This window comes from Dryas octopetala, chromosome 4 (assembly GCF_963921425.1).
Source record: "Dryas octopetala chromosome 4, drDryOcto1.1, whole genome shotgun sequence".
NCBI lineage: Eukaryota > Viridiplantae > Streptophyta > Magnoliopsida > Rosales > Rosaceae > Dryas > Dryas octopetala.
The window spans coordinates 22,567,493-22,591,882 of NC_141369.1; the positions used below are offsets into that span (position 1 = coordinate 22,567,493).

General features: G+C 36.7%; 2 protein-coding genes across 3 annotated transcripts; both read right to left on the reverse strand.

Annotated features, from left to right (window-relative positions):
- Positions 1-161: 161 nt before the first annotated feature.
- Positions 162-21,846, reverse strand: SWEETIE (HEAT repeat-containing protein). Of its 2 annotated transcripts, XM_086239300.1 has the most exons (48): positions 21,610-21,846; positions 21,027-21,234; positions 20,429-20,535; positions 19,795-20,031; positions 19,581-19,670; positions 19,083-19,170; positions 18,931-18,995; positions 18,443-18,547; positions 17,930-18,019; positions 17,728-17,808; positions 17,409-17,477; positions 16,149-16,274; positions 15,549-15,652; positions 14,970-15,102; positions 14,689-14,795; positions 14,139-14,249; positions 13,768-13,935; positions 13,583-13,669; positions 13,268-13,361; positions 12,956-13,024; positions 12,757-12,879; positions 12,607-12,675; positions 12,412-12,516; positions 11,966-12,054; positions 10,990-11,146; positions 10,343-10,492; positions 10,072-10,121; positions 9,836-9,935; positions 9,696-9,752; positions 9,541-9,608; positions 9,199-9,292; positions 8,580-8,779; positions 7,900-8,044; positions 7,728-7,796; positions 7,133-7,189; positions 6,912-6,998; positions 6,686-6,814; positions 6,321-6,524; positions 5,727-6,188; positions 4,765-4,830; positions 4,094-4,191; positions 3,896-3,989; positions 3,575-3,713; positions 2,917-3,227; positions 2,707-2,835; positions 2,430-2,591; positions 2,218-2,343; positions 162-1,484 (listed from the first exon to the last, which is right to left on the reverse strand). In XM_086239300.1, the coding sequence occupies exons 1-48, from the start codon at positions 21,778-21,780 to the stop codon at positions 282-284; spliced, it is 7,053 nt and encodes a 2,350-aa protein (XP_086095426.1). In that variant the 5' UTR covers positions 21,781-21,846; the 3' UTR covers positions 162-281. The 2 variants fall into 2 exon arrangements, with proteins under 2 accessions (XP_086095426.1, XP_086095427.1); XM_086239301.1 differs by lacking the exons at positions 20,429-20,535; positions 21,027-21,234; positions 21,610-21,846 and having other exon boundaries at positions 19,581-19,673; positions 19,795-19,916.
- Positions 21,847-22,498: 652 nt separating this feature from the next.
- On the reverse strand, positions 22,499-23,539 carry CXE17 (carboxyesterase 17). Its single transcript, XM_086242353.1, has one exon. The coding sequence runs from the start codon at positions 23,537-23,539 to the stop codon at positions 22,499-22,501; it is 1,041 nt and encodes a 346-aa protein (XP_086098479.1).
- Between the last annotated feature and the right edge of the window lie 851 nt (positions 23,540-24,390).

The window sequence follows — 24,390 nt, forward strand, 5'->3', positions numbered from 1 at the left end:
TTCCTTCTTTTTAACGAAATATTGAACATACTATGGTTGGAGTTTAGACTGCACGTCAATCCTCACCTTTGCTTTGCAGTTAGTAAAAGAGTTACTAAAACAGGGAAGATTCCAACTCTGATCTTAGATATGGGAATGAATGCTCAGTAACACTAGAGAGATAACAAATTAAGATCGCTGTTTAGGCTTTTTCTGACAATATAAAGTTATCTCGGCGTTTGGAGGGACAACAAAACCTGAGTACATAATTCTGTATTGTTATTGTATAAGAAATACTTTTGTCATTTTAACTTAGCACCATCATCATTGCTTTTCAACAAATCTTGAACTTCACTGCTCTCTCCATGCTGTTTAAGGCCAGAATTTTCAACCGCTGCCTCTTCTTTATCTTCTCTTTTATCGTATACTTCCTCGCCAACTGGTACAGGATCTGATGATACTTGCACTGGTCTATTATCAGGGTTCTCCTTGCCCTGCTCATGGTCCACTTTCACTCCGACTGATCCTTTAGCATCTTCAATAGGATGAAGTTCAGATGATATGTGCTCGGTCACTGGTCTATCATCAGGGTTCTCGTTGCCCTGCTCATGGTCCACTTTCACTCCAACTGATCCTTCAGCCTCTTCAATAGGATGAAGCTCAGATGATATGTGCTCGGTCACTGGTCTATCATCAGGGTTCTCGTTGCCCTGCTCATGGTCTACTTTCACTCCAACTGATCCTTCAGCATCTTCAATAGGATGAAGCTCAGATGATATGTGCTCAGTCACTGGTCTATTATCAGGGTTCTCCTTGCCCTGCTCGTGGTCCACTTTCATTCCGACCGACCCTTCAGCATCTTCAGTAGGATAAAGCTCAGATGATATGTGCTCAGCCACTTGGTTCGACCCTACCCCCATTCCCTCTTGTCTGGACATCACTTCCCCATCTCTCTCCTGATGCTGATCATCAAATGGCTCGATAACACCGCTATTAATTTGGAGATCACAGGGTTCTTCTGTCTTAATATTGTCGCGTGACAGACTACCCAGTGGAGATGTCAAACCATCAGGCACATCAGATATCACCTCCCCTTCACCAGCCTCTTTATGGCCTGTATCGGCGATCATATTTACATCGTTGAGAGGTTGGGAAATAGAATCTCCATGAATGTAATCACTCCCTGTATTCACTTCCAAAACAGAAGATTTCTCATCCAGGTCAGGTTCTTCCTTGGTGCTTTCTACTTTTGAATCACTTCCACCTGCATTTGTAGTGGCAGGAAAAGACTGGAAAACATCCCAGTCATCGTCATCTTCTTCATCCTCTTCCTCCTCTTCAGCTCTTTGATCATCAGAAACAGAATGTGTTGTAGTGGCTGACGGTGGAGGATGCTTCTCTTTACTTACCTCTGCTGGCATTGGTAATTTTATCTCTAATGATGGAGTGGTGGTCTTCGTCTGTGTTGCATTATGGTCTTGTGTTACAGAAGCACGGATGAACCCCTGAAAAGAGAGAGCAAGGGATCAATTGGAAATTTATCTTTTATGCATCGAGAAAGTATAACCTGTGACACTCAAGTCTTCCAGATATTTCCAAAACAATACCAAAATATCTTTTTGGGCCTGGAAGCAATGAGTTTAGTTACACATACAGAATTTGGTGCAGTTCGCTGTCACAAACTTGGTTTGGATTTAGGAAACTTTTAAATTGTTACTCAAGAGTAATAATAAGGACAAAAAGACAAAAGATATTTGTAGAAAATACTTGTAAAGCATACATAGAAAACATATCCACTGATGTTTTGATCCATTAATATCCACTGGTTATGGGTGAATGGAAAAAAATTGACTACAACAGTTAGCCAATGGATGAAAAGAAGATAACACAAACAATGTTATTGGTCACGGAAGACATCACATGGCCAATTACCAAATACCAAGTAGCCAAGAGGATTAGAGGAGTTTTGAATGAAAGGGAATAAAAATGCTGCTGCTTAAAGCAGTGATAGGATTTTTTGACAATCACCCTTTTTGCAAAAGATATATCCAATTATGTAACTTCAGACTGGGAATCTGCGTGTGGTATGATGACAACAATGACCAGCCATTTTCTACCTTAAAAGCCGAAATAGATAACCAATCATCATAATTTCATACTAAGCTACAAATAAAGTAGCCTAAGATTTTTTGTAGTGAGCATATGTATACACTCAGAAAAAGGAAAAAGAAAAGACACCTGAAGTTGCTGTCGGTGTGTCACAGGCATTGACAGCAACACATCCCTGAAGTGAACAGCTGAAGAAGGAACTTGAGCAAGATGAGAAACAAGCCTTACAGCAGTGCTTCTTATCTTATTGACTTCCTGTCAATCATGCATAATTAGAAGATCATCAAGTCATAGAGGCGATAAGATGCAATTTCAATTTAGAGGCTACTTAATTATATCACCTGAGAACCTTCTTCTGAAGCCTTGAAAACCACAACAACAGCTTCCAGGAGTAAATTCATAAAACCTCTCTGACATTCACTTGGTTTTGACAGTGTTTGCAGAAGTACTAAGAGTCTTAAGCATTCACCAGCAACAGTTGCTGATTTTTCAGTTACAGGTTTCTGTCATCAAAATCATAGTAGAACTCCTTCAGAATGACAAATATCAAAGACAAAAAGGAAACAGGGTTATATTTTGTAAATTGAAAAAGAGATCTAAAAGGATGCTCGGGAACACCTTTAACATAGTCTGGATTATCATGAAAAAATCTCTAGTAAGTTCCCCAACAAAAAGCATTACAAATGTGTTGTCCTCCACATTTCTCTGTACCAAGCCTTTTAGTACTTGCAGCCCAATTGCTTGAATCTATGCACAAAAGTTTTTCATCAGTTGTCACATGCTTGGTAAAAGTGATCATAGTGGGATACAGCATGCATATGGACGTACCTGTATATTTGAATCGGTGAGTACAGTTTGGAAGCATTTAGTGCAATATTTAAACATAGTATAATAGCTGGGATCACCATCTCTATTATCTCCAAGATATTCTATTTCATAACCCAGCTTGGCAAATGATATAATTTGTTCAAGAGAGAAAGCAAGCTTTGTTTGTAGTAATGTGTACAAGTCAGATCTCTTATTCTCCAGCAGAGGAATACACCTAATGCAATCCTTGGTCAAATTAGTGATTACATCCAGACAAGTTCCCAATATTTTTCTCATACGAAGAATACCATCATCACCAACACTGGATTTCTCTGCAATATGAAATATTGATTAGCCAAACTATATTAATCAAGGAAGCCCATGCAATATTAATAATTCAGCACATTCTTTAACATGAATTTAAAACGTTCATGTTTATTTATCAACATTTTGATTCTGTGCTTTAACTTTTTGACATTTTAGTGAGGGAAAAGGCAGAAAAAAAAAAAAAAAAAAGCCTCCGCATCCCCATCAAATGGATGATGTATGTGAAAAATTTTATTGGAGAAATATTTTGACGAAGTAAATGGAGGCTGTGAAGCAATAATGTTTTTTTTTTTTTTAACTAAAATAGATAAATGAAGACTGGCCAGATCAGTTTTATTGTCCAAATGCTTACCGTCAATAAATCTTTTCAATAAGGGACCTGTGCACTTGAAAAAGTCATCAACTTTGGAGAAGCAAAAGTCAGTTGAGGCTTCTCTGATTCCCTTGTAACCAACTAAAAGAAATGACAATGCCGCAGATACTAGATGTGTCTGCATCTCAAAACATGCAGTTCAATGAAAAGATGGAAAATCAGCAATGAATAAATGACAAGACAATGATAAAAATTAGAAAGCATGCCTATGTAATACAAATAAACAGAAATAAATAATGAAACTCAAAGACAATAATCCGTAAAGCACAACAAATATAATGATGGATACACATTCCTGACCTTTGGTTGCAAACACTTCACAAGTGTTTTTGCTGTGACAAATAATGAAGTTATCAGATCCTCCCAGGGTTTATCCATTGATATTCCATTGGTACTGAACACAAAAAGTATGATTTACTTTAAGCCAAATGGGAATTCACTCAATCAAAAAGTTAAATTAAAATAAATAAATTCACATATTTATGGTAGATTTCAAACCTTTGAAACACTTTGTTGAGGTAAGCCAAACAAAGTTCCATTGCCAAATAAGCAAAGTTTTCCACTTCATAGAAAGTTTCAGGGCAGTTCTTCACAATCTATTGAAAGAATTAAAATAAAACTATGACTCAGAATCTGTGACTTACACATTATTTACACAGACACAGACACAGAATTATTCTCTAATAAGGTCTTTAAATGAGGACTTCTTTTCCAAATTGCAACCCAGCACCTGTCGTACAAAGTTTTCTTAGCAACTTTATTATAGGAAATTTCTGACCAAGCCAATGCAGGACCCCCCCCCCCCCCCCCCCCCTTTTTCCCAATTCTGCAGATCCAAATTCAGAATATTATAGAAAGAGCTAAAGTTTAGCAAGGTGCAAATGGCTCTTAAGTATATATCAGAAAGAGTGTAAACGGGCATGCTGGTTGATGCAGCCAGCAGGTGGTCGATACCAAAGGAAGTGGAATAGTTACTGAATATATCATAACATACCCGAGAGTAAAGGACTCACAATCCAATAGAAAAAGTTGCCTCAATTAATTGGTCGAAAAGACTTCATGTGTATCATCTTAGCATATACAAGATTAACACTAGAAGCAATGCTAGATACTCACCAAAATAAAGAAAAGACCTCAAATTATCTGAGATGAGTTTTTTTTATGTTTACCTGTGATAGAACAGACACTGAAAGGCTATCCCATGAGTTATCCATGCACATAGAATATGAGAAAACCTGCATCGATCAAATATGGAAAAACTGACGAAAAAATGCCTTTAAGAAAACTCAATCCTAGCATCAAAGTCATGTTAACAGGTGCCCTGTTGCTTGGTAAGGGTAATATTAAAAAGACCAAAAGCTGATGACTTCACAATTCAAAAGAGACAAACAAAAGGAGAAACATACAGGTACCACTAATGGGTGACATGTCACACACCACTGTCATATCCCAATTCTTTTCTTTTTCTTAAACAGACAATTTGTAATGTCAGAGACAACACTACAAAGAGTTGATATTTATTTTTCTTCTTACAAAACACTATACTAATTTTATCTAGAGTATGACTATATGAGAAATTCATAGAAATCAATTAACTTCTAAAATGATCTATCATATCACACCACAATGAGCACCTTCAAATAGGGGGGTGGAAATTTTAGAACAACCATATGGTTCAAACCAAAGAATGTGGGTTGTACAAACTACAAAGTATATGTCTTCAAAACCATATGATTTTCTATTGCTAGCATATGTCTTCAAAACTTATTCTATTCAAGTTGCAAACTCATAAATTCCCTTACTTTGAAATTGATAAATATTAAAACTAGACAAAGAAATTTGAAAAGGAAAAACAAATAATAATGTAAGAATGAGCAAAACTAAAGGGATCCAAGGATTTGAAGAAATCATGTTATCATTTTAAATGTGACAGTTTGTTTCGTTTTTCCTTTTGATCAATCAACATGCGCCAGTGAAGAGCTGTCATTTCAGAAGCAGCTGCATTTAAGATTATCACATTTCCACATGAAATTGCATGTGAGAACATGTTGCTATTTTCTCGGAACACCCATGCATACCCTGGATCTTTCCAGAGTTAATATGAAAAAGAGGAAGAGAGATGGATTTCCACCTGCAGAAGTTCTTTGCATATGTCCATAGTAAGAAATCCCGCACTGGCAAATCGTTTGGTTGACAGAAACTGGAAGACTGGTAATACAATTTCATACAACTTTATTCCTGGGGAACATAACTCTTCACTCGATGAGTCTCCCCCATTATTAGCTTTGATGAAAGACAATGGATTTTTCAGTTCACTGTGGGTTGAATATTGTCCCTGAAATAAAACAAGCAGAGCAAATCCCCAAAGAAACTGATAGTCTTCAGATTCCAATTCAACCATAATATGTCCAGACAATAAGCTACTTGTTGATGTATTTTCGGTAGTGGACTTTGAATATTCATTCTCTTCAAGATTTACAGGAACTGCATCCAATGCAATTGCCTGCAAAATTACTGGCCAGGATTCTTCTAAGCAAGGCTGCAACTTTGATGATACCAAAGGTGATTGAATTCCATCAAGAAATGGTTTCCACTGTAAGAAAAAGAAAATAATAGTATGGTAGCCATGCATAGACATTAAAAGTTTTATATATATCCCCGCAAAAAAAAAAAAAAAAGCAAAGAGAAAAGCTAACAGTTTCCTTATCATTCAGATTCAGCTAACCTTTGTCTTGAGATGCAAGCACAAGCAAATATAACTGTAGTCCTTCAATACTCTAATCCAGTACTCGCCAAGAATGCTTGAACTCTTTGAAAATAATGGTAACAATGCTAGATATTCATCTGGAACCCCACTATTATGTCTCCTCAAGAATGCAAATGTATAACATTTGAGAGAGGCATGAGCAGCAAGTAGTCTTATCTTGATCTATATAACAATTAAGACATTAGTTTTTTTTTTTTTTTCTTTAAGAAAGAAAAAGCACCTCTTCATCTTTATTAAGAGCAGAAAGACAAATAAAATAAAATGGACTCATTCAATTACGAAAAACATCAAGGAAAAGTTAAATAATAATGGAATTTATATACCTTGCATGAGACCCATTCTGCAAATGAAGGATAATACAGATCCTTGAAGTCATTCAATGGTCGTGAAATCAATGAATATATGCGTTTAACAGCACTTTGATCGCCCTTAATTATTCCGCTTGTCAGTATCTGAATTTTTCAAAATCCAATTCACCCGCTTTTACACATAAATTAATAGGAAAATCACTAGGAAAAAATTAAAATTAGATTTTCCTTTACTGAGAACCTTTGTAGCCAGCTGGAAGCCTGCTTCCAATAGAATAGGGCCAGAGGACGAGTCCAAAGCAGTGCGGACAGCAGATACTAGCTGGGCCTATATTTCATACAGCCTCTATTAGTTTAAAAACAAAGAAGCTATCACAGAGATAAGACACTTCTTGCGATTCAAAATGTAGGTATTCTAATGGAAGCAAGCAAAACACACTCCCAACACTTCTGTCAACATACCTGATATTGTTCCAGTAGAAGATGCCCTGGAAGCTCTGGGTCAGGTGTCCTTTCAAACTATTTCCAGCATCACAAGGAAAGAAACAGTTATCAATAAAAGGCACTACATGCAATTAAGAAACAAAAAAATTATAAATAAAAGACTTTTCCCACAACTAGATGTAGCAAAGCAATATATAGGTTACCAGTACAGATTGGACAATGGGATGGTTTTCCTTTTCAGCTCAATGGAGTGTAAAATTGGGGCAAGGTTTGAACTTTTAAGAGCATAAGCATGACTCAGGACTGTATTTACTGATTTCTTAACTCCTACAATGTACATGTAGCACTTGTACCCCCTTATCACTTGGAAAAATTATAGCCAGTTATTTAGACCCCTAATGGCATCCACTCATCAGATCACACATTTAAATAACTCCCTGCGAATAACAGACTAGGAGCAAAAACTGAGCTGTTTTTGCTCAATTATTAAGTGAGGAACATAAAGAGCAAATGAAAACATACTTCAAAGACACAAAATAAATCTTCCCAACCAGGTGTTTCTGGTGGGATAGATCATAGATATTATCAGAATTAGCATGTCTGACAAATTCACCTTGTCTGTAATGGTACTCAGAAGTCCCACACCAATCGGCTGCATGCTTTCAAACTGGATTGTGCTTATCTATGACAAGTAACATGAAAGAATGTCAACTTTAACATGTATTTTCGGGACTGAGATATGTCAAAGTAATAAAACAAAACACAACTAACTTCACATCCAGCACCTGATAAGCAAGTGCTATAAGTTCTTGTATATGAAGGACGAGCCAATCACCAGAGGCCTGTCCATTAGTAGGTTGTTTCCTAGCCATACAGAGATCAAAATGGGGTGGATTCTTTCCAACAGCTCTTGGTAGGTAACTCAAACACCTACATAGCAACAAATTACTAGGTTAATTAAATGAACACAACTTGAAGAATAAAAGTTCATGGCTAGTTCTTTGAAATGAGAGAGGGGTTCATGCCTTGGTGAGGGACAAACCCTAGAGGATATCAGGTCCCTCTAAAGACACAGACTTGCACATTTACACCTTTCTTCTAGTTCCTACAGTATGCATACTATAACATTCTATAATGAAAGAAATTTCTTTCATCTGATTTTTTTTAATTGATACTTTAAAATCATTCACTAGCTTCTTTAATTATATTTTTCTTGAGGTCCATCACATAACTAGACTTGTTTGTTTCTTTTATATTAATATTCATTTTCCACTTTATGGAATCTCGCATGAGTACATATACTCAGGTTACATTCTTCTAACACATGTGTACATGCATACTCGGGCACATGTGTACATGCATACTCGGGTTACATTCTTCTAACACGTGTACATGCATACTCGGGCACATGTGTGGGTGTGCATGTGTGAAATGGATGTAATGCATGGAAAAGGCCATCACATACTCAGCAGCGAAAACTCTGGTTCTGTATCTGAGGTGTTTATCTCTATTAAGAATAACATAGGGTGAGCCTTTGGAGCTAGAAACCATGTTCTCATCGTCTTCTCCAAAAGTTAAACTTGGGTCACCCTCTGTGCCTTTCAAAGGATCATTTTCTAAATCATTACTACCATCAGCATTTCTCCTCATTGATGTGGCAAGAACCTGAGAAAGGTTTTGAAAATTCACTGATAGGACTTACATTGTCATGGCAAAAAAATTGAGTCATAATATGAAGGCAAAAATTTTAGCCTCATTCTCAAAATCTATACAGAAGCAATGCTATTTACAAGACAATACAGTGACTCAATATATCCCATGTATATATATAAAGACAGTCTAATCATGCTTCCATCAGGAAACAGACCCTGCTTCTTAATCGAGAAAAATGGGGATTAAACTGATGTGCGAGTACTATAAATCTTCAAATAAGAAGATAGCAAGGTGAATGCAAAGAGAATTCAGATACTCCAAATAGCTTCCCTCTTATGTTTTCTTCCACAATTTAGATCCACTATTTTTAAAGATGTTACTTTCTGGTATGACATCCCAGGGAAAAAAGGGGGGGTGTGGTGAAGGCTTACCACATTACGACATATGGATATCCAATGAGATGGACATGAAGGGCATGATGCGTAGAGCAATCGCATAATTGTGGAGCGCACCAGATCCCCAATCCTACAAGTTTGTGATTAAGGAAAATAAAATTATATCAGAAAATGAAACATAAAGGTAGTTGATCAGTAAGCAATAATATACTAGTTCATAAAACACCTAATGCATGGTGCAAAATATAGATACATGCACACTGAAGATAGATACAATTTTAGAAGGAATGTCAAACAAAAGAAATAATATAGAACACACTATAATAAACCAATCTAAAAGTAAAGTAACAAGTATATAGTAGTATTTTCTCAACATACTCAGAATCAGTTTCTTCATCCAGCATACGAAATAACTTATCTTCAATTTGCTCGTCAACAATGGAAACCTGTATAAAAGAGTATCAGTGCAAGGATCTGACTAATTGTGATGAGACCTTTTCAATTTGAAGACAGAAAGTAAGATGAGGGCATACTGGATCTTTTTCAATGAGATGCCGTAGAGTGGAAACCGCAAGATGCCTTAAAGCTGGCTGCTTAAAAAAAAGTAGCCCTATTTAAAGAAGCAGAAATATATAAGCATAAGAACTTGAATCACCAGTCACAGAAGCAAAACCTGTCTCGAAGACAAAGTAGGAAGGAGAGTTTGCACATGGGTGTGCACGGAAACAGCTTGTGGTGCAAAAAGAACAAGTTGTTGGGTAAAGCGGACGCTCCTGCAATATAGGTTTTGAAACATTAAGTTTTGAATGGAGCCGACTTCTATTCTCTAACACAGGACCAAAACCAACGATTGCAGAAGAGAAAATATTAATTGAAAAAAATAAGGGTTAAAGAAAGTGGACTGCATACTCAAGCATTGTTGCTGTTTCTCTCCCAGAGCTTATCTCTGAAACAACAGACTAGAAACAAAAATAATCAAATGGATCAAACCCATCAACCCATGAACTAACTAAAAAGTATATAAATGAAAAGAGGAGATAGTCATTCTGTTGAGCTTTCAAACAACAGAATTAATAATTTTAATCAGCATGTCCTGGAATATGCCAATTTCAAACATGATACAACATATTAGTATTTCAACACAAGTCCAAAGGCAATGGAAAACTTTAAAATTTAATACCTTGCAACGTGAATAGAAAATACTGCCAGGGGCAAGTTCAGGACCAAGAACAGCAACAATAGCATTTATAAGGCGGCCAACCCCTTGCTGAAGTGCAACCCATCCATTCTCCTCAGACAAAAGAATTTCCAGAGCAAGGCCAAGTGTTGCCTAAAAAGAAGGAGAAATGTGATGAGAAGAAAACACTATTCAGTCAACTACAAAGTACAAAGTACAAACTAACAGTTCATCTGATAAGAGATACATTATGAATTTGACAATGTGCTCTAAAACAAAATCAATCCCAAAAAAAAAAAAAAAACAAATTGGTAGCAGTTAGAACCAAAAAGAGAACCTTATCAGTCATATTTCACACAGTACAATCACTTTTCAGCGCACCAACACTATAGTACTTAAAATAAACCAAGAAAAAGAAAAAGTTTTATTTACATTCTGAACTAAAAGAAATCATACTCATCCAAGCTAATGAAGTCACTGGTAAAAAGATACTCCCAGTCCCAGCCCACATGAGTGCTGGACAGAATCTCAAATGGGAAAATATTATGAAAATTGCAAATTTATCTTTCCTTCTTTTGTCAAGATTATAAAATTATGCCTATGTAAAAAGCACTAATGAAGACACCAAAATCATCAATAATAAGATTTACCTGGACATGAGATATAAAGGACAAGCCAGCAGCTTCAATGGTTAACAGAAGCCCATGCAAGGACCAGATCTGTAAACCAGCTATTGAACTTTTAGCAAGCAAAGAAATTGAGCTCACAGTTGAAGGCACTAAAGTTGACAATGCCATGCCTCCAGCACTGCAGCCAAATACGTAAGGACAGTGAGAAAAAGTAGAACTTCTCACTTGAGATATATATCTCACCATCAACAGGATAATTTTTTTTTCTTTAAAAAAAAAAAAAAAGAAAGAAAAATATATCAAGTTAGCACTGTTTTTACAATTCATCTTTTGGTAACCAAGAAACAATTTCTTCATCTTTTCAAGAAATGAGAGAGAGTCTCTCTCTCAAAGGACTCTGGCTCTTCTTTCATTTTTCAAACTTCCATTGCTATAAAAATAGAAATCACTTGACAACTGGTTTCTTAGCTTCTTGCTTCTACTTCTATACTTTTATTACAGCTGCTGCATATTTCTTTCTCACATTCACAACTTTGTTCAGTTTCTACCTCTCTTCCTCAAGAACTTTAAGTCTTTTTACAGTTTAAGTATGCCTCCCGCAAAGATTAAATCTTGGGTATGCCACTACTAAAGGCCAGTGGTTACAAAGGATTCAAGGAGAACAGTCTCAAATGGTCAAGAAGTTCCATTAAGCAGAGTTAGATAACCCCACATTATCAATTCCGAGGAGAAAAAAAAAAATTTGGCTCTCACTTGCAAGCACAATATTCAGAGATGTAAATAAATTAGCTATTGATCTAGTGGTATTTCTATCCACGATGTTGGAAAGGTCCCAAGTTCGAATCCCCCTCCCCATATCAAAAGAAAAATAGAATTCAGATATTTAAATAATTATGAAGAATGAAATATAACTAACAGAAACACAGCTGTTCAGGGACAATAAATTATGGAAAAAATTAACAGATAAAAGAAGTGAAAAAGAAGACCAATATGTCACCTGCGGTGAATGCAGCCAAGCGCAAAGGCAACTGATCCAGCATAGTTTGTATCTGTTGCTCCAGTTAGGTCACCAAGCAGCAATCTAGTCTGTCAACCAAAAAAAATTAATGAGAGGAGGGAGGGAGGGTGTGTGTGTGTGTGTGTGTGTGTGTGTGTGTGAGAGAGAGAGAGAGAGAGAGAGAGAGAGAGAGAGAGAGGGAGGGAAGGAGGGTGGGAGGGAGAGAGGGAGCGGAAGAAAACTGGGCAAGAAATAAAAAAGAAGAAGAAAATACGACTTTTTTAACCTCTTCAAGAAAAGGGGGACTAGTGGCCAAAATTAGAAAAAACAAAAAAACAAAAAACCAAAAAAGAAGGGAGGGGGGGCCCTCTACCGTTTCATGTTGAGTAAAAATTGAAATAACAAGAGAACAAAGGTGTTGTTTGACATTAGAATATTGAACTGACCATTCTTGCTGTAAAGATATCATTTCCAAGACGAGCTAAAAGACCAAGACATTCTGACGAAGCCCTACGTTGTGATGGACAGATGTCTCCCTCTGCCAGAATACTCTGTTAAATTAAATTATAAATGTGTCAGTACAGATGGTGAGTACAACAATTCCTGACCAGTTATCTAAGTATCTTATGAAGATTAAGCACCTGAAATATAGCCTGTGCTGAATTTAATATTTCAAGTGCTAAAGGCTGGGGACGTACGGAAAGCAAAGCCTGAGGAAAGCATTTAAACATGAATTAAGGTCAGACCCAGGAAAATATAATATGAGTAGATCAGAAAAGAAGAAGAAGCACCTTGAATCCCGAAAGTAACCCCACACATATATTGGTGACACTAGCTGCATGCCATGGTTGTTTTTTTCCAGATTTCAGACACTGATCAATCATGCCAAGAAGTGACAGCATCCCCCCACTATCCTGGGATATAAATTCCAACTGATGTTAACAACCAATCATTCATAAGAAAATGTCAATTTATGCCACATTTCCCTACCTGAGAAGCAAACATGACTCCAAAGCAGAGAAGCATCTGGTTCACCAACGCCTTGTTTACTGGTTCCGGCTTCATGGTCAAGTTTAATTCTCAGCTTATGATGTTAGTAAAACAATGAAATTAAGCGACATATAAAGAGACTTCAGAATTAAATATCAATATTGCCAAAAACATGTCTTTATTTCATGCATTCAGACCTTGAGTACAGGAGCAAACTTGAAAAGCTACATAATATTAACAGAAGCTAAAAAAATAAATAAATCAGACTTACAACAGTAAATAAACCATCACCTGGAAAGAAACAACTATTACCTGAGGGAAGCTAGAAACTTCATTCTCCCAGACGCAAGGCATAAGGCCATCTTTTCCACCTTGAAATGCACGAAGTTCATCTTCAAACCAATCCCTGAGTACACAATTACCAATAAAGAAATATCTTCTGAATTTTTAGAAAAAAAAAAAAAGGAAAAAAAAAAGAAGGAAAAGACTGCAAGCTTGCTTAAAACAACCAAAGAAAATATGATGTAGTGTTGTCAAATTGTTTAGCCATTATCCAAGAAGCTTTGACCAAATGATATTATAACATCCATTAATAGTTTTGGAAGAAACCAGTGGAGAAGTACACACCTTCCAGGAATCCAGGGACCTAACCATGCATCTTTCTTGTCTAACAGAAACCTCAAGCATGAACTTTCTTCACATCCAAAAGCCTCTCTTTATGTTAACAAGGAACAAGCATCCAAATCAAGTACACAAAAACAAGAAAAAGAATTGCAAAGTAATGCGACAGTAAATGGGAAGCTAATCATTACGTAAATGGACTTGTGCAAATTTGCAGAATCTGGGGGTGGTCATTCTTATATGCCATTGGGTCAGGAAGAGATTGATATGCTATTAATGTCCTGACAATAAAAACATTCAGAGCAGGCTTCACGTTTGGCAGTTCCCTGGCCGCTATCAGTGATATATAGGATAATGCCCTGCACTCCATCACATTTCAGGAAAAAAAAAAAAATTAAGCATTATGTAAGAGTAACACAGTTTCTGACTTATACTGAAGCGTATGGAATGTGTGTGTGTGTGTGTGTGTGTGTGTGTGTGTGTAACAAGAAGACATGAAGCGCCCAGAACCAGCCTTGGATTGAATGAATTAGAGAACATAATCCAGATATAATGAACTTACCTACTCAGGTATAAAAGCACGGGTTGCAGTAAAATCCCATTATTCGCAACATCAGAAGAAAGAAAGCACCTTAAAAATGCCGTAAGTGCATCAACTGCAGCAGACCACATGCTACAAAAGGAAAAAGTAGAAATTAAAATATATATATATATAGATATATATAATCAATCAACAAAGAATGCTGGTTTGTATTAATAGACAAAGTAAAAAAGAAGAAATTTTAAACAATCTACCCAAACCATAAACCAGGCCCAAGCATAGGCAGCAAGATGAAACTATTAACCACTTAAGAAAGAAATTAGTCATGTTATGTCCTAGCCCTAACTTGTCTCAGGGCAGTTCGATCGTACCGCAATGGTAATGTATTAATACATTGAGACTCTCAAAAGTTTGAAAGACAACAGGAAAGTGTAGTACCTGAGAGGGAGTTCGAGAAATATAGAATACTTGAGCTTTTTTTTTTTTGGCCGGTTACTTGAGCATTTATTAGATTTAATTAAGTAATGAAATAAACTGGTATAGAGAAGTTATACAGAACATACTGACTTACTGAATCCTAGATATCAAATCTCCAGTTTGGTTAGTTCCATCTTCTGGGTTTCCAGTAAAGAGGGAAGCCCACAAGGATAGAATGTCAAAAACCTGGTCTTCAAGTTCCTGCATGCATGAAAAATAGCACCTTAACATACAAATAGTGTTTATGTTAATTTGAAGAATACATGCTCCTTTGCCTTTGACTCCAGAGTTAAAAGTAGGGTAAGGATGGGATAGGTGATGGGAATGAATATTGCCTGGTGAATACAATTAAAAGATACGGAGATAACCTTATACCTCCTTTGGCATAGAAGCTAAGAGAGATGACAAAAGTAACCACCCAGCTTCTTTTTCAATTGTAGCCGCCAGAGGGTTCCGACTAGATTCAGTCAGCATTTTCCTTGAAACTTCAAGAATTGATCTGGGCAATCTGGGACAACAACATATAATAATGACCATCGAAAGACAACCAACAGTTCATGGAGGCGGGGAGAGAAAAGAAGTGGAATGCACCCATGACCAGAACAACTTAATTCAAACATCCACATACAAAGCACTGGCACTGAAAGGCTAAGATAACATGCCAAGCAATATATGACATAAACATAAAAAGGATGGGAAATAGAAACTATAAGAACGAAACTGCCACAACAAAAGGATGTGATGTAGCATGTAACCCTAAAAAAAGTGATAAATAGGCCAATGTGTCTACGTTTTTTTTTTTTTTTTTTTTTGGGGGGGGGGGGGGGGGGGGGGGTTTGGAATAAGGTTTTTATTACAGTTATCCTCCAACCCAACCAATGAATGATGTCCCAAAAGTATATCTCCATTCATGGAAAATAAGTGTTGTATTGATAAACAAGATGAGACCATTACCTAGCAGGATAACCAAGAGGTAATTTTGGGGAAATGGACACCAGAGATGCTAACACAGTAGCTTGCCCATGCAAAGAATCAAGCTCTAATTGCAAAGAGCTCCCCTGAGAAACATATATAAATGCAAGTTACTTAACGGACATCATAGTTACTAGAAAATATTACAAAAAGAAAGCTTACAGTTACAGCCCACAAACACCATATAACAATGAAAAGTTTAGCATTGTTCAACCAGCACAATATATCTAAAAGCGATTAGTTTACTTTCAGCTGTGCTCTGAAGATATTGGTTACTTGAAAAAAACTGTAAAAAATTGCAAACCTCATTAAAGACCAAGAAAACATGGTAACAAGCAGTAAATAACTAGGGAGACTATATATGGAAGCATAAACTAAAAGAGATACCACCAGCTCAACTCACTCAGTTCACTGTGTTTGCATTGTTATTATTTCTTTTTCATAAAATTGTTTCTGTTTCCAAATAAATTTGAAATTTGCAAAGGCATATAAGCCACAAATTATCCGAAGACAGACAAATTGACAGGAAACAATAAAATGAACTCAGTCAGACATATAGGTTAATTAACTTCACGTCTTCACCTTCTCAAACGACACATTTTCTCTCGAAACATTCAGCATGGTCACCCCATAAGAAATTAAACCACCAACACAGGTGGGATCAACCTCAGCCAGAGCACGCAATGTCAAAGCAGCCTCAATTCTTACCTGACCAAAGATTATCAATCAAAATTCGACTAAGAGAAATCATATCAATGAAAAGAGCATAATAGCTTGAACATTGCTAACTTGAGCATGATGAGATATAACTTATCTGTCATGCATAATAAGGCATGAATATCAAATTATCAATGCCACTGATAAACGAATCCATACACAAACAATTGGAGAGAAACAAACTGAAACAAAAATCCTATGGATGATAGTTGGAGCATAAAATAATGCAACTATATGGACATTCATGCATACAGATCTAAGAAGTTTAAAAGTGGAGTTCACATGCTCTCATCTGTATAATCAGATAGCAACTCACACTGAGAAATGCCACCCCAATTATTCATACTTCTATACTACTATATAATAGGGATTCCCTAGCTTGGTCTCCACAGTTTCTTTATCCACCTTTATTTATGAGGATATTTTCATCTTTCTGATATCTTTTTACAATATATTTATGTGTGTGTGTATATATAATTATCCATTACTGCACTTAAAACAATGGCTACCCTATTTAAACTACCCCAGATTACATTAGAGGATCAATATCCACATGTCGACGTGTGTGGGAGAGTAAATTTCTCTACATTTTGAATCACTAAACAGTAGGACCAAAAACAAATATCATAACTTAACCACATGGAATAAAAAAAGAAACAAGAAATCATGAATCAAGAGCCCAAAATATCAGTCCGAGAAGTAGTAATATAATAAGACTTAGAGCTGGGCTTTGATCAGATTTCATAGCTTAAGCAGAAACAAAGATGGCCAGCCAAAACCTAGGTTATATACACACAACTAAAGGCATCTAAAAAGACCAAAATAACAATATTGCCCTTATCTATTGAAAGGAAGTTGTGCTCTCTTAACCCAGCTGCCTTTACTGTAAATCCACCTCTATCAGCCTGCTTAACTAAAGTAATACTGCCGTCTGACACTGATAACAGTATGCACAACCATTACAACCAAGGAATAAATCAATCAAAACAAAACAATGCCAGGACTATGGTGATAAACTGTGGGTATTTAAAAAAAGTCTATGATCATTCTGAAAATAATAAGAACCTTTGTATCTACTAAAGATGTCCAAACTTCAAATGAGAAAGAAAGAAATCAAGAGCTTACAAGTTGAGAAGAATGAGATACTGCTGCAACAACAGTGTTGTCAAGAACTTCCTTGAATTCAAGTGGAACCTGCAAATGGATAGAGCAAGCACAATTTAATGCAATATAATTGTATAGGAACAACTAAATCACATGTTTTTTAATATCCTATGATGTCAATCTGCAACATAAATGTTCAAGATATCACTGATAATGTAAGCATAGCACATTTTAACAAAATGATTACTCAGGTAATCATCAATATGTGAAAACCATATTCTCTACCTGGCAAGATCAAAATTTGAAATTCTTTAGAATATATCATTAAAGTCATACTTACTTCTCCCAGTGTTTTCAGGGTATATGACATGGTACACAGAGCAGCAATTTTCATGGAAGGACTGGCATCAAGAGACATAAGCTGCAAGTGGAAAATTAATTTATAATGGATAATGCTATGTGTGGGCAGCCATAAGAAGATTTAATTGAAAGGAGAACTGCTTCATGACAACAAGAAAACAAATCGAATCATTTTAGCAGACCTGCTGTCCAAGAAAAACCAAAAAACTCCTTTGAGTAGGCTCTGTCATTTGATCAGTAACACCAACACGAAGGATATAGAGAACACAAGCCTAGAGAAAAAAGAATGAGATACAATATTCAGTAGCTTTATATATAAGAACTTGACAATATCAGCAACCAATGAAGCCATTATAATAACTTATACCATGGATCCTTCTGAATATAGATAATTGAAGCATTGTAACACAATAGTTCATGGACATGACTGTTATATTTTGAAAATGCATCAAACTTGTAATGCTTCATATATTGATAAGTCTATCCTTATCGTGCAACTAAAGAGAAAAAATGACAAAACCATTGGAACATTAGTAGTTTCATCCCTTCAAGTTCCAAAATAACAAACAAGGCACCACTATTTATTTCTCAGATGTACTAAAGACAATATGTTACATTATTCATGTTGTCAGTATAAAACCTGTGATTCTGAACTCTTGAATGAAAAATTGAAGGCAATGAATTTGTTGAAATACCAGTGCATAAGCATCAACAGAGGTATCAGCACGAAGCATGTCCATAACCTGAATTGCGTAGTTTTGAAGCTCACCATCTGGATGCAAGTACTTCAGACGAATCGCCTGCAATATACAATCCAAGTAACAAATAAGCACTGCTGCCCAAGTGAGAAACAGAGGATCCGTTATGCATAACAGCTTGTCCACTTATAATATTTTCCTAAGGACATGAACCCTCCACAACCGATAGTTCTTCTTGCTTCAGTTCCAATTTTAAAAATATCAGAGGAAACAGACATTAAATCCAATGAAACCAAAATAAGAGAAGAAATTTTGTTAAATAAATTATTATTTTTCTTGTCAAATAAACTATCACCACTAACATGGTTTTAGTACAAGGAATTCAATTCAAATCCCTAGAATTAAAACCAGAACAACAAAAGTTAAGGGGGAAGGAAGAGGTGAAGGGGAGAAAAGGTGTGGAGGAAATAATTAGCAGCATCTACCTGTAAAAAGAATACCCAAGACAGGGTTATGCCAACTCGCACGTCCTTTGACCGAGCTCCACTTGCTGCGGGATTTTATGAAAGAATTTATAATCCCATGAATCATGAACAACATCTTTTAAATCAACTAACAAGAAAAGCACAAAAAATACCTTTTGTGAAAGGCAAAGCTAAATGCCTCTGCAAACCACCTTCTAGTTTCTTTGCTGGAGGAAAAGGACCTTTCCCCCTTGGTTGAACCTAGGGATGAATATAAATAAGAGATTATACAATGATTCTTAGGCTGTCAACAGGTTGGGAGAGGTGAAAATTAGGCAAAATCCAAATCTGTGATAATATGGTAAAAACATAATTCAAGTCCTAAATCAACATATCTAAGAAAACAGAACTGAGCTCAAATCCAATTGAAAGCAGAAAAACTGGATTGAAATGAATCTGTATATTTAATTGGATGGCGTAAACTGTAAAGTGAACCTATTCTTTTTGAAAAGAAAACGCACCATATTCAAATCCAAACTATTGGTTCTATGATTTAAATCCAAAACATTGGTATGGTAGTGAAATCATAGCACATCACAGTCTGATCTTTGACCTAAGTAGATGACAACTCTAAAAGATGAAGAAAAGATACCACAGGTGCATATACAAACCTGTGCATCAGGATTCATTCCAAGAGCAAGCAACGAACCCAATGCTTCAGCAAATGCATCACGGACAGATGAAACAGGATCCTCAAGGGCCTACTATACACAGCGGCCAAATGGATAAATAAAGAACTATAACATCAGCATCACAAAGATTGAAATTTGAAACATTGAAAAGTAAAAGACCGTCAAGGAAAACTTGGCAAAGAAGAGCATCTACCTTGACACAATAAGAGGCTGAATTGTCAAGTTCTCCCACGCCTAAACCCGGTCCTCCAATAATTGCAAATGCCTTCAGACATCTCGCAGCAGCTATTCTAACAAGAAATGATTTATCACCAACAGAAAAACGCATGATGAGACGAAATGCCGCCGTATACACTGAAGAAGCAGCACTGCCACCACAGCCTTCCAAAGCATTTTGAAGCATATGTAAAGCCTCTTGTCTCACAAATTCCTGAGTTACGTGGAATTTAACTTAGAGGTGTAACATAACAAACAAGAAGAAATAATAACCAAAAAAACATAAAAAAGAAAGGATATTCAATATTCAATTATCATATCATAAGCCTACGAGAAACTTGGATCAAGTATATTTTAATAACCATTTTTTATAAGAAGTATATTTTAACCATTATTTCCAACTTTTTAGTCATGACCTAGGGTCCTTTACTAGTCAGAGTAGAAAAATTCAGAGTGAACACATCATTGTTCTGAAAAGCAGCATTTTTCACCTGGTGTGGAAAATGATAAATGCACTAATGAAAGTTTTACTCCTTGAAAAAAAGTAAAGTTCAATTAAAAAGAAAATAGCAAACAATAATATAGAAAAGATGCAGAAGCAATGGAAGCACCTCATGAAACTTGATAAGTTTCGTGGCAATAATAGTCGTTTCAAGTAAGCCCGAAGTGATTCGCCTTCCAAAATGTCGATATAATTCTCCTAAGCATTGTGCAGCACCTACAGAGTTGTATTCGAAAAGATAATTTTAAATAGAAAATAATAACAAAGGAATGTTAAGTATGCTAACTCAGCTAAAAGCCTAAATAAAGGATGGCAAGCATATAGCATAAAATCTTTCTACAAAAAAATTCTCTTAGTTTTTATAAATGTACAAGTAATAATATCTTATAGAAGCACCAGGGGTCTGGCCCAACCCTGTTGTTTTTTTCCAACTAAATTCTCTATAACAAGCAGAATGGTAAAACTCTCCAACCAACTAAACTCTTTCTACTACCAAATACCAATCTTCCAGTATTCAACAAACTAACATATTGGCAACTATATGGTATTAGAAATAATTTGACAACATTCATCACTATAAACAACACCGAAGCATTGGATATAAGTTATACTATATAATAGACGGTACCAAAGAGCTGCACCATCAGTTAACACAAAAATGCACATAAAATTAAAACATGCCATTAGCTCTAGTGATTTGGACTAACCAGCAACTTTTTGTGGTTCATTCCTCCTCCCATCAGAAAGAAATCCTTGGAGACTGCTAGCTCTTGAGTATATCGAAATGTTATCTCCCTTAGATATAACTCTCGCCATTGCAACCGAAGCCAAATGGCGCACAGGCCGCCGAGCACCTAGAATAAGCAAGGAATAAAGTGCGTCCTCGCATTTCCTTTGACAAAACAAAATGGACTCCTGCGGTTCATCCCAAGACCACCGTCAAAGGATAACATACAGCATAAAACAATTCACTATACACAAAAAAATACTCTAATGCAACAGATGTTCAATCCAAATTGTTGATATCTATCACTCGCCGCATAGACTTCGTACCGAAAAGTTTATTTGCAAAAATGTGGGATCTAGTAAATCAAATTCAGACGTGTATTCATCAACCATCAGTACTATGACAAGCAAGGAATGAAAGTATGAAGTCTAAATGTGAAAGAAGCCCTACATATTTGCAAAATCAAAATCTTATCCTGCTGAATATTAGAAAGCACTAAAAAATCTGAGTAAGAAGAAGAAACGAGTAGGAGAAGAGTATAAAGCGAAGAGAGAGAGCAGCACCTTGGGCTCTTCGGCAATGGCGGAGATGAGATCGGAGAGTAGATCGAAGCAGAGGAGTGGCTCCGGAGGCTGCTGAACTGCGGAGGCGACTATGGACTCCAACTGTGCCACCAAGACACCGAACTGAGAGAGCGGCACCGCCACGTCATCTCTCACATACTTCTTCGCCATTCGAGTAAGCAACACAGTGATCAAAAAACGAAGAAGATTGAAGAAGCTCAAACACTAGAGAGTCCAACGATTTGATCAGATAATCGTGTAATGCAACGGATACAAACAGTTTTACGAGCGAGATGAAACGAGATGCAGACTACGAACGACATGCAGTATGTTATGTGGCTTTTCACATGAGAACGACATGTCGTATAAGTATGCATCAACCTATTCCGAGATACATCATACTTGCATGTAACGGCTATATACTCACATTCTCACAAAATCTCATCACATTTTAGTTATGTAATCATTTATTGTGAGTGGAAAGCTATATATGTAAATTTTTCTCTTTCAACATTGTCATGTCATTATGAAGTTGACTCATATTTTTTTATTTAAGAAATTCGAATTCGAAACTTTTTTATTATGTAAATAAATACTACCAAATATGACATGGTAACATGAATGTCAAACGGGAATAACTTATAATCTGATAATACATATCTTTATAAAGATTATCATCAAAAGAAAAATATATATATTATTATACATAACAAGGTAATTAACATAATTTTTTTGGTTGGTTACATCGAAATAAAACCAACTCTGCACCTATATATTCTAATCCTCATCACTATTTACATTAACTCTAATGCTATAGTGACAGACTTTTTTATTATATGCACATATACCTAATATATCAAACTAAGAATAAAAAAAAATCCACTAGTCATTAGTTGATGAAGGCCTTGATATGAGATATTAATTCTTGAGTCCTCGTATGAGAGAGCTGAGAGTTATGCAGAACTTGGAATGCATGTCCAACCCCTTTGTACATTACTGTTTCCACCATTTTCCCCATGCTAGTCAATCCATTGCAGAACTCCAGATTCCTATCCTTCAATATATCCAATTCTGATACGCACACCATTATGGTTGGGAGTCTCAAGTCCCTCAACTTGGCCACGCCATTTGCCAGAGGGTTGCACCATGGATGGTCCTTGTTGGCCCCAAATGGCAGAGCCAACCGCCAATACACATCAGAGTTTGAGAGAGTCAGTGCAGAGTTTGGTGGCTGAGTTGCATATTTCTCCGACCCAGTTCGAGCCTCTCCTCCAAAGAAAGGTTGCATCAAGATGGTGCCCTTGAGACGCAGTGGGTTTAGAATTGAGGGTCCACTGGAACCTAAGCGTGTGGTGACATTGTAGGCTATGTTAGCCCCTGCACTGTCACCAACTAGGAACAAGCTTGACAGGTTGCACTTTGTTGACCACCATTTTTGCTCAGTACACTCGCTCAGGGCTTGTTGCTTCACCCACATCACAGTGTTGACCCCGTCATCGTAAGCAGCAGGGAGACGGCTCTCAGGGGCTAAACGGTAATTCACAGAGATGATGACACAGCCTGCTTTGGAAGCAAGGTTGGAGAGGAACTCATGGTAACAGCTCCAAGCGGCAGAGCCAACACAGAATCCACCACCATGGAAGTAAACAAGCAGAGGGAGGGTTCCGGGGTGGCATGGAACGTAAATACGTGCCCATAGATGGGTAAATTTGTCAATGACAACGTCACGGGCTGTGATACCACGTGGCAATGCTAGAGTGCTTGGGACACTGGGGATAATTGGAGGCCTTTCAATGTATCCATCTTTGTGAACTCTGATAAGGCCTTCAACTTCTTCATGAACAACTCCATGTTGGTGAGGAGAGTTCTTAACTGCTTGGAGATTGAGTCTTGGATCAAGGGAAATGGCTGCCATTCTATTAAATCTCATGCAATGTATGGAATAGTATGTGGTCTTGTCACTTGTGGCCTTGGTGGTGTGGATGTGAATGTGATTGCATACCTTGAAAGCTATTTATATAGGAAATGAGAGCATTAGGCCGGAGAGAAAGGTCCTAGCACATTGTGAAAGGAGGCTTCCCTTTCTATCTTTATATGACAAGTGGACTATGAACTTAGCATATGCTGTCACGCGGTTTACGTTCATAGGATGCCAAATGGAAAGAGGAGGTTCAAACTCTGGTCTTGGGTGTGGACACGCAACTTGTAGTATTAGAGCGGCTTAATTGGATTGGCTTTATCACATAGCTAGCGAGAACAATTCAGGCAACTTGTCTAAATCATCATCCAGAGTCGACTCTCAAGATTAAAAATGTCAAGCAGTGAGAAGTAATGAAATGGGGGTCAACAGATGATGCTTATCAGTTATCATCAGGCTGCATGCTGCTGGTTTAGCAATGCTGCTGGTTTAGCAATGCTACTTTCCAAATATTCTGTTGGCATTTTCCCTTTTGCTGATTAGATTGAAGCATTATCATTTCCCTCACTAAATTTATTTTTCATAGAACTTTACCTAAAAACTGAAGCTAGCAATATCTTATATCTGCCACTCACAATCCACAAAGTCAATAAATTAGGCACCTGAAATCTAAAAGTACTAATGCATAGCCAGAGCAAGTCATGTGAAATTTAAGGGCATGGACATGCAGAGTGTTATAACCTAACCTTTTCTGGAAGTCTCTGGTATGGTTTACTAATGGCTTGCCCTAGAGGTTTGAGTACTTTATTGATTTTAATTGGGATGAACATTCTTAAAATTCTGAACACATGCAAATGGTCAGT